This window comes from Hylobates moloch, unplaced genomic scaffold, assembly GCF_009828535.3.
Source record: "Hylobates moloch isolate HMO894 unplaced genomic scaffold, HMol_V3 SCAFFOLD_5, whole genome shotgun sequence".
NCBI classification, from domain to species: Eukaryota; Metazoa; Chordata; class Mammalia; order Primates; family Hylobatidae; genus Hylobates; species Hylobates moloch.
This window is the reverse complement of record NW_026652280.1, coordinates 104637785-104654830: the sequence shown is the minus strand read 5'-3', so window position 1 is coordinate 104654830 and position 17046 is coordinate 104637785. Positions and strand designations below refer to the sequence as shown.

The 17046-nt window shown below is 46.5% G+C and overlaps 1 protein-coding gene across 2 annotated transcripts; it reads right to left on the bottom strand.

Annotated features, from left to right (window-relative positions):
* Positions 1 to 10843: 10843 nt before the first annotated feature.
* On the bottom strand, positions 10844 to 16138 carry MCL1 (MCL1 apoptosis regulator, BCL2 family member). Of its 2 annotated transcripts, XM_032154776.2 has the most exons (3): positions 15157 to 16126; positions 14559 to 14806; positions 10844 to 13796 (listed from the first exon to the last, which is right to left on the bottom strand). In XM_032154776.2, the coding sequence occupies exons 1-3, from the start codon at positions 15839 to 15841 to the stop codon at positions 13680 to 13682; spliced, it is 1050 nt and encodes a 349-aa protein (XP_032010667.1). In that variant the 5' UTR covers positions 15842 to 16126; the 3' UTR covers positions 10844 to 13679. The 2 variants fall into 2 exon arrangements, with proteins under 2 accessions (XP_032010667.1, XP_032010668.1); XM_032154777.2 differs by lacking the exon at positions 14559 to 14806 and having other exon boundaries at positions 13669 to 13796; positions 15157 to 16138.
* Positions 16139 to 17046: the final 908 nt, after the last annotated feature.

The window sequence follows — 17046 nt, the reverse complement described above, 5'->3', positions numbered from 1 at the left end:
ATTTAAAAATACCAAAATGATTCTTAGCTTGTGGGCCATACAAAAACAGGCAGCAGGGCAAATTTGGCAGGGAGGTGGTTTCTGACCCTGGGGATTTTTCCTAACTGGTGACTCCTGCTCTGCCTAGCCATAGAAAGTCCTGTTTGTGTCTCTTCCGGGCCTCAAAATACAGCTGTAGAACCTTTTAATTCAACATACTCTACTGATGCCTGGTTCTTAATTGCTTCTCCTAGGGAACTTAAGGACTTGAAAATGGTTAATAGAGTAAACCCTTAAGGGACAGTCCTGAAACTCCTTCTATTTGTATAGTGCTTTAAGATAAAAGCACAAAGCACATGTATCAATAGTCTCTCTTTAAATCTTTGCAGTAATAAGATAGCTGACAGTATCTTTAAGTCCTGTTTATAGGGGAGAAAATTAAGGCTTCAGATCCAGTTTCTTCACTTTTTTTTTTTTTTAGATGGAGTTTTGCTCTTGTTGCCCAGGCTGGAGTGCAATGGTGTGATCTCGGCTCACTGCAACCTCCGCCTCCCAGGTTCAAGCGATTCTCCTCACTCAGCCTCCCAAGTAGCTAGGACTACAGGCATGTGTCACCACGCCCAGCTAATGTTGTATTTTTAATAGAGACAGGGTTTCACCATGTTGGTCAGGGTGGTCTCGAACTCCTGACCTCAGCTGATCCACTCACCTCAGCCTCCCGAAGTGTTGGGATTACAGGCACCACGCCTGGCCAAAAACACTTTTAAAAATTTATTTTTGGCTAGACATGGTGGCTCACGCCTGTAACCCCAGCACTTTGAGAGGCCAAGGCAGGGAGATCACCTAAGTCCAGGAGTTGAAGACCAACCTGGGCAACACAGTGAGATCCTGTTTCCATTCATGTAAAAATAAAAGAATTTTTAAAAATTATATGTGTATATATATATATTTTTTGTTTTGTTTTTTTTTTGTTTTGTTTTGTTTTGTTTTTGAGACGGAGTCTCGCTCTGTCACCCAGGCTGGAGTGCAGTGGCGCGATCTCGGCTCACTGCAAGCTCCGCCTCCTGGGTTCACGCCATTCTCCTGCCTCAGCCTCTCCGAGTAGCTGGGACTACAGGTGCCCGCCACCACGCCCGGCTAATTTTTTGTATTTTTAGTAGAGACAGGGTTTCACCGTGGTCTCGATCTCCTGACCTCGTGATCCGCCCGCCTCGGCCTCCCAAAGTGCTGGGATTACAAGCGTGAGCCACCGCGCCCGGCCAGATTATATGTATATTTTTAAGAGACAGGGTCTCACTAGGTTGCCTAGGCTAGACTTGAACTCCTAGGCTCAAGCAATCCTCCTGCCTCAGCTTCTTGAATAGCTGGGTCTATGGGGTGCCTGGCTTCCTTCTTTTCTTTTCTTTTTTTTTTTTTTTTTTTTTTTGAGACAGGGTTTTGCTGTGTCATCAGGCTGAAATGCAGTGGCACAATCACAGCTCACTGCAGCCTCAACTTCCTGGGCTCAAGTGATCCTCCTGCCTCAGTCTCCCTAGTAGCTACGACTACTGGCCATGAGCCTTCTATTACTCAGTTTCATTCACACGGGGCATCTTGTTATCAAAATAATTTTGGCCTCAATGATCCAAACCTTGAATAGTTGTTTTTTTTTTTTTGGAGACAGAGTCTCGCTTGGTCACCCAGGCTGGAGTGCAGTGGTGCAATTTCGGCTCACTGCAACCTCTAGGCTTCAGGTGATTCTCCTGCCTCAGCCTCCTGAGTAGCTGGGACTACAGGCACGCATCATCATGCCTGGCTAATTTTTGTATTTTTAATAAAGAAGGGGTTTCGCCATGTTGGCCAGGCTGGTCTTGAGCTCCTGGCCTCAAGTGATCTGCCTGCCTTGGCCTCCCAAAGTGCTGGGATTACAGGCATGAGCCACTGTGCCCAGCCCAAACGTTGAATAGTTTTAAGGTTTTTTTTCAAATGTCTTTCAGGACTTTTCAGCTAAAATTCTGTTTAAACTTTTTCAAACTTTCAAGACATTAGAAATGCTTTCAAATTCATGATAGTTATGTGTCATTTATACCAAATCCAGACTTATTTAGACCAAAGAGCCTTTTTTTTCCTACCAGTGTTTTCCAATTTTTATCTTAAGAGGCAGGGTCTTGCTATGTTGCCCATGCTGGAGGGCGATGGCTATTCACAGGTGCAATTCTACTACTGATGAGCACGGAGTTTTGACCAGCTCTATTTCCAACCTAGGCAGGTTCACCCCTCCTTAGGCAACCTGGTGGTCCCCCACTCCCAGGAAGTCACCATACTGATGCGGAACTTAGCGTGAACACCAGATCAACATAGCGCACTATAGCCCTGAACTCCAGGGCTCAAGTCATTCTTCTGCCTTAGCCTCCAGAGTATCTGGGACTACAGGCGCGTGCAACTGCGCCTGGCCAATTTTCCTGGGTCCAGGAAATGACAGTATTCCTGGTCTTTGTTTAAGGTACACTGTCTTGCAAACATAGGCTTATGTATAATGGTAAGCCACAAGCATTTACTAATTTTTTTTTTTGAGACATAGTCTCACTGGCCCAGGCTGGAGTGCAGCGGCACAATCTAGGCTCACTGCAACCTCTGCATCCCAGGTTCAAGCAGTTCTCATGCCTCAGCCTCCTAAGTAGCTGGGACCACAGGTGCACACCACCACACCCATTTTTAGTAGAGACAGAGTTTTGCCATGTTGGTCAGTCTGGTCTCAAACTCCTGACCTCAGGTGATCCACCCGCCTTGGCCTCTCAAAGTGCTGGGATTACAGGCATGAGCCACCGCGACTGGTCAAATTTTTCTTTCATACATTAGCACTGATATATCTTTCATGGTTCATGATGGGGAAGGGAAGATACAGCGACTTCCATCCTGTTTCATACCTGACCCCAACTACCCAGCTTTGAAGTGGGGCAAGGGGCAAGGAAGCAGGTAGCCCAGCACTCCTCCCCGCCATCACCAGGCTCCTCTGCAGAGCTGTTGTTCCTTAAAGCTGACAACAAGCCACCTCATTTCAAAACACACACACACAACCTCATTTTGACACGAAGTTGTTTCCCTCTTTCTGTTTCTCTGCTTTGCCTCATGAGGGATTTCTGAGAAATGAAAAAAAGTCACCTCCCACAGCCACAGCCTGCAGTTTTGTTTTTTGGTTTTGTTTTTACAGATGAAGAAGAGGGGGGTGGAGGAAAGGAGTATACCGCTTAAGCATCTAGTATTAATCCAAAACTGCAAAGAGAAATGCTCTTCCCATAACCCTTCACCTGAGGTGTGTCCCACTTTCCTTAGATCTGGGCTGTCATGCAAAAGGAAATAAACAAGGTATCCTCCCCTCAGGAAAGTTCAGTAACAAAGCAGTGAAACCGAACAGCTGCTCCCTTGCAGCAGGCCAGCTGTCTCCCCTCCCCCCATTTCCACCAAGGGCTGGAGACGGTGGGAACTGCTCCAGGCAACCTAAAGGATGGCAGTGTGAGCTGAGAAAGGCAGGCCTGAAAGATCTGGGCATAGGAGCTTCAGGAATAAAATGCATGTGAATGCGGTGTTTCCCAGGGAGAATTAACCGCATTCTCCCCTTCAAATCTGAATACCTGAGAGTCATAACCAGCCCAGTAGGGTAGACTATGAAATGTATAGCAAAATTTTCAAAACCAGCTCCTCCTACCAACATTTTTTAGGGCACAGAACTGAAAGCATTTTTACTGAAATCTAATCCAGGATGAAACCTAACAGTTAAACATTCTTTTCCTTCTCTGCTTCCTTGGCTCTCTATGCCAGCACACCTTGTCCCAGGCTAACTTGAGTAAACATACACATGTGACCACATGAGGGCGGGAAGAACACCAAGTGGGGGTGGTGAAATTCTGAATGGAATGCAGCCCCAGCTAGTTACAGGCCCCCGGGCTGAGACCTCTGGCACTGACAGTAGATTTATACAGGCAAAGAAGCCAAAACAATGAGCTCATGGGCAAGAATGCAGCCTGTGGGGAAGTCTGGGCAGCTGGAGCAAACTGGTTTTTTGAATCAGGATGGGAATAGCAATAGTTGAGTCTCCCACGGGAACAGGATCAGGGACCGTGGAAGCCACCATTCAGTATCTTAGGGTTCCAGTTAAATAACTTTTGGGAGCTCTTATTAAAATTCTGTTCTGCAGACAGCATAGTGCTCTTAGGCAAAACCTTGGTTCCTTTCCCTGACTATGTAAAACCTAGAGGGTGAAGGACCAGTGAGGCTCCAGTGACCTATTTTAGGTGATGCTCTTAAAAGGGCAACTTTATTCAAACCAGGCCTGCCAATGCCAACTCCTTCAGTCTAGATCCAAAGATGGCTATGATCCTGAGATTGTATGTTTAAGGTCACCACTTTAACATGATATAGGAAGCAATTGAGTCTTTTCTACTTCTTAAACACAGTCCAACCAGTTGTGTGTCATTTATACCCAATCCAGACTTATTTAGACCACAGAGCACTTTTTTCCTACCAGTGTTTTCCAATTTTTATCTTAAGAGGCAGGGTCTTGCTATGTTGCCCATGTTGGAGGGCGGTGGCTGTTCACAGGTGCAATTCTACTACTGATGAGCACAAGAGTTTTGACCAGCTCTATTTCCAACCTAGGCAGGTTCACCCCTCCTTAGGCAACCTGGTGGTCCCCCACTCCGAAGAAGTCACCATATTGATGCAGAATTTAGTGTGAACACCAGATCAACATAGCACACTATAGCCCTGAACTCCAGGGCTCAAGTGATTCTTCTGCCTTAGCCTCCAGAATATCTGGGACTATAGGTATGTACAACTGTGCCTGGCCAATTTTTTTTTTTTTTTTGAGATGGAGTCTCTCTCTGTCACCCAGGCTGGAGTGCAGTGGTGTGATCACGACTCAATGCAGCCTCTGCCTCCCGGGTTCAAGTGATTCTGGTGCCTCAGCCTCCGAAGTAGCTGGGACTACAAGCATAAGCCACCACGCCCGCTAATTTTTTTGTATTTTTAGTAGAGATGGGGTTTCGCCGTGTTGGCCAGGCTATTCTCGAACTCCTGACCTCAGGTGATCTGCCTGCCTCGGCCTCCCAAAGTGCTGGGATTACAGGCATGAGCCACCGCGCTTGGCTCTAATATTTTTGTATAAGGCCTGAGATGGGAAAAACTGAAGACATACAGTATTCACTGACCAAGAGCGGCGAGCGAAGAAAGAAGGCAGGGAAGGAAGATGGAATAAGAAAATTACCTACACAGTCCATCCGTGCTCCTCCCATCTCCATACACCCAGTGGGTCTCTCCCAATTCCATGCTTTGGTGCGTGTTTCTTACTCATCTTTTTTTTTTTTTTTTGAGTCTTGTTCTGTTGCCCAGGCTGGAGTGCAGTGGCACGATCTCGGATCACTGCAGCCTCCACCTCCCGGGCTCAAATGATTCTCCGGCCTCAGCCCCCCAAGCAGCTAGGATTACAGGTGTGCACCATCACGCTCATCAAATTTTTGTATTTTTAGTAGAGACAGGGTTTTGCCATGTTGGCCACACTGGTGACCTCGGGTGATCTACCCACCTCAGCCTCTCCAAGTGCTGGGATTACAGGTATGAGCCACCGCGCCCAGCCTCATTACTCATCTTTTAAAGTCCAACCTCACATTTCTTTTTTTTTTTTTTTTTTTTTGAGATGGAGTCTCGCTCTGTTGCCCAGGCTGCAGTGCAGTGGCGCGATCTCGGCTCACTGCAAGCTCCACCTCCTGAGTTCATGCCATTCTCCTGCCTCAGCCTCCCGAGTAGCTGGGAGTACAGGCGCCTGCCACCATGCCCGGCTAATTTTTTTGTATTTTTAGTAGAGATGGGGTTTTACCATGTTAGCCAGGATGGTCTCGATCTCCTGACCTCGTGATCCACCTGCCTCGGCCTCCCAAAGTGCTGGAATTACAGGCTTGAGCCACTGCGCCCGGCCAACCTCACATTTCTTATGAAGCCTTCTTTACCACCCTCTATGTCTGGAAGTTGTCACTCTGCTTTTTCCCAACCCTATAATGCTTTGTACAGTGCCTTCTAATTATTTCTGTCCATGTCTATCACTCTTACTAGATTGTAAACTTTGTGTGTGTGTGTGTGTGTGTGTGTGTGTGTGTGTGTTTCTTTTTTTTTTTTTTAAGACAGGGTCTCACTCTGTTGCCTGGGCTGGAGTGCAGTGGCACAATTTCAGCTCACTGCAACCTCGACTTCGTAAGCTCAAGAGCTTCTCCCACCTCAGCCTCCCAGTAGCTCGGACCACAGGCACGTGCCAAGCTAATTTTTTTTATGTTTTATAGAGATGGAGTTTCACCATGTTGCCCAGGCTGGTCTCAAACTCCTGGGTTTAAGCAATCTGCCTGCGTTGGTCTCCCAAAGTGCTGGGATTACAGGCATGAGCCACTGCGCCCAGCTAGATCACAAACTTTAACATCTAGCCACATTTGCATTCTCATTATGGGATTCGTTATGCATAAATTCTTTAGCATGCATCTCCTAAAAACAAGGTGTAATACTCAAGAAATTTAACACTGATACAGTACTAACATACAATCCATAAATTTCCGCAAATGTCCCCATGTCCTTTATAGCTTTTTGACACGTGTAGTTAGTTGTCATGTTTCTTTTGAACTATTCCCCAATCTTTTTTTGAGTTTCTTTTTTTCTTTTTTGGAGACAGAGTCTTGCTCTGTCTCCCAGGCTGGAGTGCAGGGGCCCGATCTCAGCTCACTGCAATCTCCGCCTCCTGGGTTCAAGCAATTCTTCTGCCTCAGCCTCCCAAGTAGCTGGGACTACAGGTGTCCACCACCACACCTGGCTAATTTTTGTATTTTTACTAGAGACACAGCTTCACCATATTGGCCAGGCAGGTCTCGAACTCCTGACCTTGTGATCCGCCCGCCTCGGCCTCCCAAAGTGCTGGGATTACAGGCGTGAGCCACCGCGCCCAGCCTCTTTGAGTTTCTTAAGGGGAAGAATGATCCCTTTATAATTCCATTATCTAACAGTTCATGATACATAATAAGCAGTCTACTGTCATGTAATGGAAAAATGAAGACACTCTCAACATCTGGCTGCCTAGAGCTCCTGCTAAATAGACAAGCCTGGGCAATATAGCAAGACCCCATCTCTATGAACAAAACAAAACAAAACAAAACAAAACAAAACACAAGGCATGGTGGGGTACCTGTAGTCCCAGCTACTTTGGAGGTTGAGGTGGGAGGATTGCTTGAGCACAGAAGTTCAAGGCGGCAGTGAACCATGATAGTCCCACTGCACTGCAGCCTGGGCAATAGAGTGAGACCCCCACCTCTTAAAAAAAAAAAATCCCAGCTTACCTCAATGTTGAAGATGTTCTCATTTCCCAGTGGAAAATAACTATTATTCTATGCAGGTCAAGAAGGGAACTGCAAATTAGAAAAACCAAGTATAGTATGGGAACAAAAGCTTGCTACGTATATCCTTTTTCTACTTCCCAAGAATTATTAGTAAAGGACACCAAATTTTCAGAAGTTTTTTGTTTTTTTTTTTTGAGATGGAGTCTCACTCTGTCGCCAGGCTGGAGTGCAGTGGCGTGATTTCGGCTCGCTGCAATCTGGGACCACAGGCATGTGACCCCATGCCCAGCTAATTTTTGTATTTTTAGTAGAGACGGGGTTTCACCATGTTGGCCAAGCTGGTCTCGAATTCCTGACTTCGGGTGATCTGCCCACCTCGGCCTCCCAAAGTGCTGGAATTACAGGCATAAGCCACTGCGCCCTTTTTTTTTTTTTTTTTTTTTTTTTGAGAGGAATTCTCGCTCTGTCACCCAGGCTGGAGTACAGTGGCATGATCTTGGCTCACTACAACCTCCACCTCCTGGGTTCAAGCGATTCTCCTGCCTCAGCCTCCTGAATAGCTGGGACTACTGGTGCCCGCCACCATGGCTAATATTTCTGTGTATTTAGTAGAGATGGGGTTTCACCGTGTTGGCCAGGCTGGCCTCGAACTTCTGACCTCAAGTGATCAGCCCGCCTTGGCCTCCCAAAGTGCTGGGATTACAGGCGTGAGCCACTGAGGTATTTCTTTTCTTTATTTTGTTTGAGACAGAGTCTCACACTGTCACCCGGGCTGAAGTGCAGTGGCACGATCTTGGCTCACTGCAACCTCCACCTCCGGGGTTCCTCCCGGGTTCACGTGGTTCTCCTGCCTCAGCCTCCCAAGTAGCTGGGATTACAGGCGCCCGCCATCATGCCTGGTTAATTTTTTTTTTTCTTTTTTTGAGACGGAGTCTTGCTCTGTCGCCCAGGCTGGAGTGCAGTGGCGCAATCTCAGCTCACTGCAAGCTCCGCCTCACCGGTTCACGCCATTCTCCTGCCTCAGCCTCTCCGAGTAGCTGGGACTACAGGCGCCCGCCACCACGCCCGGCTAATTTTTTGTATTTTTAGTAGAGACGGGGTTTCACCGTGGTCTCGATCTCCTGACCTCGTGATCCGCCCGCCTAGGCCTCCCAAAGTGCTGGGATTACAAGCGTGAGCCACCGCGCCCGGCCTACAATTTTTTTTTTATTTTTAGTAGAGATGGAGTTCCACTATATTGGCCAGACTGGCCTCAAACTCCTGACCTCGTGGTCCCTCCACCTCGGCCTCCCAAAGTGCTGGGATTACAGGCATGAGTCACCGCGCCCGGACCGAAGAGCTCTAGGAGTGAAATGGCGTGATCTCAGCTCACTGCAACCTCCGCCTCCCGGGTTCAAGCAATTCTCCTGCCTCAGGCTCCCGAGTAGCTGGGACTACAGGTGCCCGCCACCACGCCCAGGTGATTTTTATATTTTTTATATAGAGACGGGGTTTCACTATGTTGGCCAGGATGGTCTCAATCTCTTGACTTCATGATCCGCCCGCCTCAGCCTCCCTAAGTGCTGAGATTACAGGCCTGAGCCACCGCGCCAGGCCCGCCAGGCCCTGAGAGCTGTTTCTTAATCGGCCTGGAGGAAAATCCCCAGCCCCCAACTTTCCACATACTTCACATAGGTAAGATAACACTGTAACAACTTTGAAACTAAGAAGGAGAGAATTAAATTTTCAAATTTGAAATTGAGAAGCCTTTGAAGAATGGCAGCGTTCTAGGAACAAAGTTCCATAATGATTGAACAAGTGAAGCAACAAACTAGGATAGACTCAACTGACCATCTGAACTCCAGGAATTAATAGCCAGTGCTTTGGGCATCTGGCTGGAGCCATGCTACACACCAGTTGTACAAGTTATTTCATTTTAATTTTGTAAAAATCCTTCAGCTGTCACAACTGTTTTAAATAAAAATTTTGTGAAAGAAAACAGTATGAAGACCTTGCTCTAGATACAGAACAGGAACTGAGAAAGTCTGGTTGTGTAAAATAAAGCAAAGTGTTGATTATTCCGACTAGTGATTAAGGTTACCCAGTTACTATTAAATCCGAGCTTTTAAGGTGCTGAGCAAAGGAACACTACCAGAAACGGCTTCACATCATAGCATGTCAACGGGAGCAATAACACTAACTTAACTCAGGCCAAGACTTGGGCTTGGGTCCTCTGTGGGCGCTACTCTCCTACCACACCTTTGCTTGGGAGTGCACTTACACAGCTTTCTTTGTAATGATACAAAAAGTTGCTGCCTTCTGGTAGTTAGGCTCCAGGAAGGGGCTTCCAAACAAAAATGCACTTTTAAATAGAAATGCAACTGACTGCAGGGAGGCACAGAATCCTGACTGCCTGATTAGCATATGGTGCTCAGGGCTTAACACCAAGTATGCAAACCTCACATTTGCACATTTCCATGGTGATTCAGCTTGCTTTCAAGGTAGCTGAAAATAAAGGCAGGATAGCGATTTTTGAAATTGACTGGCTTCTTTTTACCTCCTTTTGGAAAATGGAAGGGTAAAAGCACTGCTGCCAAGAACTTCATCAAAACTCTTTAATTTTAGGTATTATTTAGGTGTTATGATAGAGTAACTGCTGTACAGTACCCTCTTACCTCAAGATCAAGGCTGGGCGCCAGTAGCTCAGGTCTGTAATCCCAGCACTTCGGCTGAGGCAGGTGGATCACTGAGGTCGGGAGTTTGAGACCAGCCTGACCAACATGGCAAAACCACGTCTCTACTAAAAATACAAAAATTAGCCGGGCATGGTGGCGGGCACCTGTAATCCCAGCTACTCGGGAGGCTGAGGCTGCAGTGGGCCGAGACTGCACCACTGCACTCTAGCCTGGGCGATGCTCCTCAAAACAAAACATACCAACACTTGGTGATTCAAAAATCAAGACAGAGGCTGGGTGCGATGGCTCACGCCTGTAATCCCAGCAAATGGGAGGCAGAGGTGGGCAGATTACCTGAGGTCGGGAGTTCGAGACCAGCCTGACCAACACGAAGAAACCCCATCTCTACTAAAAATACAAAATTAGTTGGGTGTGGTGGCACGTGCCTGTAATCCCAGCTACTCAGGAGGCTGAGGCAGGAGAATCGTTTGAACCCGGGAGGCGGAGGTTGCGGTGAGCTGAGATCGTGCCATTGCACTCCAGCCTGAACAAGAGCAAAACTCCGTCTCAAAAAAATAATAATAAATAAATTGAGACAGAGATTTTGATTGTAAGGAGGTTTTTGATTTTTTTACTTGGAGGTTTAGGAACTCCAAGTACAGCAGTAATATATTTAATTAAAAACCCAACACCTCTAATCTGAATTGAAGATAGGAACTGTCCTTTAAGGCAAATCAGCTTTGTGAGGCTTTTGCTTTGAATTCACCTATACATATTTGCTCAGCTGACTTCTCTAAAAGGTTTGCCTAAGAGAGGGAAGGAAAAAGAGGCGTCGATGAGAAAAGACGCACATCACACCCTGTATTTGAATAAAAGATTTATTTTTTCTTCTCAGGAAAAACAGGAAGTTAGGGAAACACACTACATTTGACAACCAACATTAATTTGTAGTTGGTCCTAACCCTTCCTGGCACAGCTATCAAAAGTACTAGCTGTTTAACCAGAACCAAGGTGTTCACCCCCCACAGAATGTACATGAACACTAGAGGGCTGCATGTTTTTCCCTGAGAGAAGCGTAAGACAAACAGAAGTCAAAAAGTAGTCACTGAGAGCGCCATCCTTCTAAGCAACTCCTCCCTTTCCCTTTTGGAGGATTTGCCCGAACTATGTAGCTAGCCAGCACTTAGACCACCTGCCTCCTCCTCTCCCTATAAACCCACCACTCCCCTCCTCCTTTCCCAAACCACTTGGGGTGCCCTAAGCCCTCACTGCCCCAAGCCCAAAATATCAACTAAGATCCTTGTCTGTATTTCCACAGTCATACCTAATGAATTGGGAAGTGGGGCCCCTAAAAACCAATTCACATCTATGCACTTGTTTCCACTGGATTTGGGAGACAGGCTTTTTTAGTTACTGTAACCAGATCTTAAGATTAATTAAAAACTACATAAAGTGCTTTTAGGTCCTTAGAGATACATGATATAAATAAGTGGCTTATGATCAAGAACGATAAATACATTAAGTAAAAACAGCTCTAGCAAAGATGACCTTATGGCTCTGAGATGGGCAGGCAGGGCAATTCTTCCCCATTACATTCTTAGTCATCTTATTCATACCTATTTTTAAATGGAGTCCACAGACTAAAGGTCATGTTCCGAGACTAAAGCTTTCAAATGACCCTAGTTCCAATATAGACACTTTCTTCAGTTTATCAGTAGCTTTTAAACTTTGAGGTTTAACACAGCTCACCTCTTTCTGTAAATTTAAGTGAGCATACTCATATACAAAGGAAACTTTAGAGAAAACCTCATAAAATGTTCCTTCCTCTGAAAATTCCTGAGGGGATTTTGACACATTTCCCCCAAAGACAGGATAAAACAATAGTTGAAAAGATACCAGTCCAAGGAAAAGGGACTTCCTCCCACCTCTCAATGACTGTTAGTGTCACAGCACCCACGGTATTACCACCTGCTAACAGGATAAAGTTCGTGAAAGATGAAAGGTCTGTGGACTCCTAGTGGGGAGGGAGGGTCATTCAGGTTTCCTGCAGGGGTTTCACAGTGCCAAAATCTAAAAGGGCTAGAAAGAATTCAGGGATGGCAGGGGAAAGCTGTAGAAATTGATATAAATATCTGTAGAGGGAGCAGAACAAGCAGCAATTTCAAGGAAGGACAGGAAATAAAAGGTAAGTCTGACAGAACAAACATCAAGACTGAAATCCAAAGATGCCAATGCAAAAATTTCAAACAAGGTTTGGGAATCATTAATAGAAACAAAACAGTAAGTATTTGTTTTATTGACATACTAGGCTTAGACCTGTGTGTGTAACAAGCAAGCCTAATAATAGCACCATGGTTAGACTAGCCCGCTTTTCCAAGCCATCATTTTACAATTTATTAAGCAAACAAGGGATCAAATGTCTCTCCATCCACCTGATGTGATCTTTTTATATGCACACAGCTAATGAGTTCCATTCGGAACAGCTGAAAATCTTCCAGTAAAAGATTTAACGATGAGCTTATGAATTCAGTTTAAATTTCACCAGTTAAATTAGGTCAAATGGAAGGAACTCAAATGAGTATTGCCCAATCAGAGCCCATTATTTGTAAGTCATCAGTAACCTTAAAACTCCACTTAGACCTAATTATTGAAAACTTGCATAAAATGAAGTGAAAGAATTTCCATCCATCAACCTCTCAATCCCAGGTTTTCAAAGAAAAACCTATCTAAGGAATACTTACCAAAATCAGTTAAGAAAATTTAAACCTGCATAGTTTATCAATCAGATTTGTTCCACTACAACCAGTCTGCATACAGTTACACATCAATTCGTTCTGTATACACTCTAGAACTGAACAGAACAAAGTTTAGCATAGAAAAGCTGTAAGAAACAGGTTCCTAATTACGGAAGTTGCAAAGTTCAAAAGGGTATGAAAAAAACTAATGTAAATTCGATACTCCCTTCGTTTCAAAGAAATAGACTTTCTGTAAAAATATATACAATTTTTACAAATACATTTACAAGTTGTTTGTCTTTAAGAATTGAGGATATCCATATTCATAATTACTGAGCCTTCCGTCAAGTATTATTGGCCATAAACTAGGCTAATAAAGTAAGAATCATGGAAACCAAGCCAAAGTATAACAGGTATAAAAGTCCTGAACACTTGGACTTTCTATTTCAAGAAGTATACTGGGAAAGCTAATTTATAGAGAAGAAAAGCTTCCCTTGTACAGTACTGAGGCTTACAGTCATAGTTCTATTACTTGTAGCTTTTACACAGGTCATTGGGTCACTGGCATTGTTAGTGCTTAACACTACAGGAAATTAATGAATTCGGCGGGTAATCAATTCTATGACTTGCCTGGCTACTGGCCACTTTCCTGTTCTCAACAAGGAAATTAAGTCTTTCCACCCTACCATCTTCACTAAATCTAAAAGTCCTTCTCCATAGCTTCCCAAAGTTTGTTTGTTGCTGAAACTGAACTTTGCTTCTTTCAGACAGTGACTCTTCAATCAATGGGGAGCACTTTTCCCATGTATTTATTCTTGTTAGCCATAATCCTCTTGCCACTTGCTTTTGTGGCTAGGTTGCTAGGGTGCAACTCTAGGAAGTTACAGCCTGGAGTCCAGCTGCATAAACTGGTTTTGGTGGTGGTGGTGGTCGGTTAAAAGTCAACTATTGCACTTACAGTAAGGCTATCTTATTAGATATGCCAAACCAGCTCCTACTCCAGCAACACCTGCAAAAGCCAGCAGCACATTTCTGATGCCACCTTCTAGGTCCTCTACATGGAAGAACTCCACAAACCCATCCTAGAAAACAAAAAAGAAAAGCACATTTTCAAGTATGGGTTTCTGCTCTCTTAACAACACTACTATCCAGAGACAAGGTAAATTAAAATATCTGAGGTTTCCCCCTAAAACAATAGTAAACCAATTATTATTCACCCGGAGGCAAAAAAAAAAAAAGAAAAGAAGTTCTTCAGTTTCTTAAGCTGGCACCCATGATAGTTAAACTTCATTTTACAGTACTATCTTGGTCTTATTAGGATTTATCCTAACAAAGGCACTTGCAGAGTTCCCATAAGGTAAAAGACGAAAACCCTTATTCTCAAATCTTCACCAGCTAATATTTCAGTAACACCTCAACTGCTCAGATCAGTTTTTCTCAACGTAGTTAAGTACATCCTGCATCAGATCTGGGTTTCTGTTTAAAACGCAGGCTCCACCCCATATCTTCTCAATTAAAACAGGGAGCGCCTTAGGAATGTATTTCAGCTATCCTCCCCTGGTGACTTATTTCTTCATGGTTTGAATCCACTGAAAAGTATTCAACTGAATTGGAACAAAAAATAGCCTAGAGAAAACCAAGATTTTTGATACAATTCAAGACCGCCATACCACTATCTCTAAGGATCCACTACTTAAATCAACATCCAATAAACAATGGTCCTTTAGTTAGAGCCTGCAAGCAGCCGTGCGTCATAAAAACCTTTAGATATCCCCACCTCTCTAAAAAAAATCCTTCATTCTACTTCCACTCCAAGGCCCCTTTCATCCTTAAGGCAAACTTACCCAGCCTCTTTGTTTAACTAGCCAGTCCCGTTTTGTCCTTACGAGAACGTCTGTGATACTTTCTGCTAATGGTTCGATGCAGCTTTCTTGGTTTATGGTCTTCAAGTGTTTAGCCACAAAGGCACCAAAAGAAATGAGAGTCACAATCCTGCCCCAGTTTGTTACGCCGTCGCTGAAAACATGGACCATCACTCGAGACAACGATTTGACATCGTCTTCGTTTTTGATGTCCAGTTTCCGAAGCATGCCTGGGGAAGAAAAGCATGCAGGTCCTCACGGCCTCCTTTGTCTAAACCGGCGCAAGATTCGCCTGCCCACCCGCGGCGGGAAAGTCGCTACTGGGATTTATAGAACTCAGGTCGACCCCACTTGAAATTGACATCCCACCCTTTCCGGTCTTTGAACAAGAGCTGCCATTTCCAGAAGAATCAAGATGGGCGGAAACAATGACTCAAGGCCAGAATATTCTGGTTTCAGAAATAGGATGAGACACGTTTCAATACTGACTCGTTTCGGTTTCCACCCACCCTTGGCGGGTGAGTCCGGGGAGAGATGGAAAAAAGGGAGTGAGGCCTTGGCGATTAATGAACCCCCTTACCTTGGAAGGCCGTCTCGTGGTTGCGCTGCACGCCATCCCCAACCCGTCGTAAGGTCTCCAGCGCCTTCCTGCTGGTGGCCCCAGACCTGCCCATTGGCTTTGTGTCCTTGGCGCCGGTGGCCTGCTCCCGAAGGTACCGAGAGATGATCTCCAGCGACTGCCGGTACAACTCGTCCTCCTCCTCTGCTGGCGGCGGCGTCGAGGGTAGTGACCCGTCCGTACTGGTGTTATTACCAGATTCCCCGACCAACTCCAGCAGGGGCAGGACAGCCGGCCGCTTCCCGAGAGGCTCCGGCTCGTACCCGTCCAGCTCCTCTTCGGGCGACATGATGGCGTCGGCGGCCGGGGCTTCCATCTCCTCAAGCGGCGCCGCGCGGCGGGTGGGGGCGAAGAAAAGCAGCCTCGCGGGGGTCGCAGTGACGTCGGAGACCTCGGCGCCAATGGGCGGCGGCCGCGCGACCCTCCGGGAGTCTGGTGTGAGGGCTGACGGGGGGCTTGCGCCGGCGCTTCCGCCAATCACCGCGCCGGCCTCCCCTCCCCCTATCTCTCGCCGGGCCGAGGCCTCCTTCTCCGTAGCCAAAAGCCGCCCTCCCGGAGGGGTGGCGCCGCCGCTGCCGGCCCCCAAGCCGGCCCCCCCACAGTAGAGGTTGAGTCCGATTACCGCGTTTCTTCTGAGGCCAAACATCGCCAGTCGCCGCCGCCGCCTGGCTGAGAAAACTGGGGAAGACCCCGACTCCTTACTGGAAGGAAGCGGAAGTGAGAAGTGGCGAGCAGCTCCTTTATCACGGTTTTAGGGCGGCCAGTGCTACGGGGTGGCGTCAGCGAACTCTTATTTTTAAAAAAAAAGTATTCCCATAAAAGGGTAAAGGGGCGGCAGCTTCCGGAGGGTTGCGCACGGCACCTACCGGCTGCCCGGCCGGGCCGGGGCGGGGCCGGGGCCTGAGCGAGGCCTTCCGGTCTTCGGAGGCTCTGGGTGCCGGTTACGTAACGGCGGCTCCGAGGGCCTGGGGTCCTGGGCTCGAGCTCTTTCCATGAGCACCTCGGGCCTTCTCGTGGCTACCTCTATGCTTCCCTGAGACCTGATTTGCGAGCCCTTTTTGCTGGTTTTCGCCAGAGGTTTTTTTACCAAATCAAAATTTCAACCATTGACTAACACAGGGGTTGAAGGAAGAGGACGGGGAAGTTCAGTGATGGATGGGAACAACAGTCTTAGATGATAGGGATAATTAAGAGGGCATAGTTGGGGACTTGTGGTTATTTTGCACAGCTCTCTACTCTCAGTCCCGTGTTTGGAAATGAGGATGCTCCATGTGCTACCCTAAAAAACCATTTATGTAAGTGGACTAAGCTAAAACTGCCACAGCTAAACTATTCCTGCCGCCCTGCTTGCTTCTCCCATCTCTGTTCCATAGTCTTTGGCGCTATTTACATATAGGTCTTAATCCGTTAGCATCTCGTCTGAGAGTCTTGACACCATTTTTGTTTGTTTTGAGACAGAGTCTAACTGTTTCCCAGGCTGGAGTGCAATGGGGCGATCTCGGCTCACTACAAGCTCCACCTCCCACGTTCAGAGGACTCCGTTCCTCAGCCTCCCTAGTAGCTGGGATTACAGGCGTGCGCCACCACACCTGGCTAGTTTTTGTATTTTTAGTAGAGATGGGGTTTTCACGATGTTGGCCAGACTGGTCTCGAACTCGTGGCCTCAAGTGACCTGCCTGTCTTGGCCTCCCAAAGTGCTGGGATTACAGTTGTGAGCCACATAGCCCAGCTGATTATTGTATTTTTAGTAGAGATGTGGTTTCACCATGTTGGCCAGGCTGGTCTCAAACTCCTGGCCTCAGGTCATCCACCTGCCTCAGCCTCTTAAAGTGCTGGGATTACAGGCATGAG

Coding starts and splice junctions, on each gene's coding strand:
- MCL1 (XM_032154776.2), bottom strand. CDS start 15,841: ATGTTTGGCCTCAGAAGAAACGCGGTAATCGGACTCAACCTCTACTGT. Junction 14,807..15,156: donor CCACGAGACGGCCTTCCAAG/GTAAGGGGGTTC, acceptor TTTCTTCCCCAG/GCATGCTTCGGAAACTGGAC. Junction 13,797..14,558: donor TAGTTAAACAAAGAGGCTGG/GTAAGTTTGCCT, acceptor TTTGTTTTCTAG/GATGGGTTTGTGGAGTTCTT.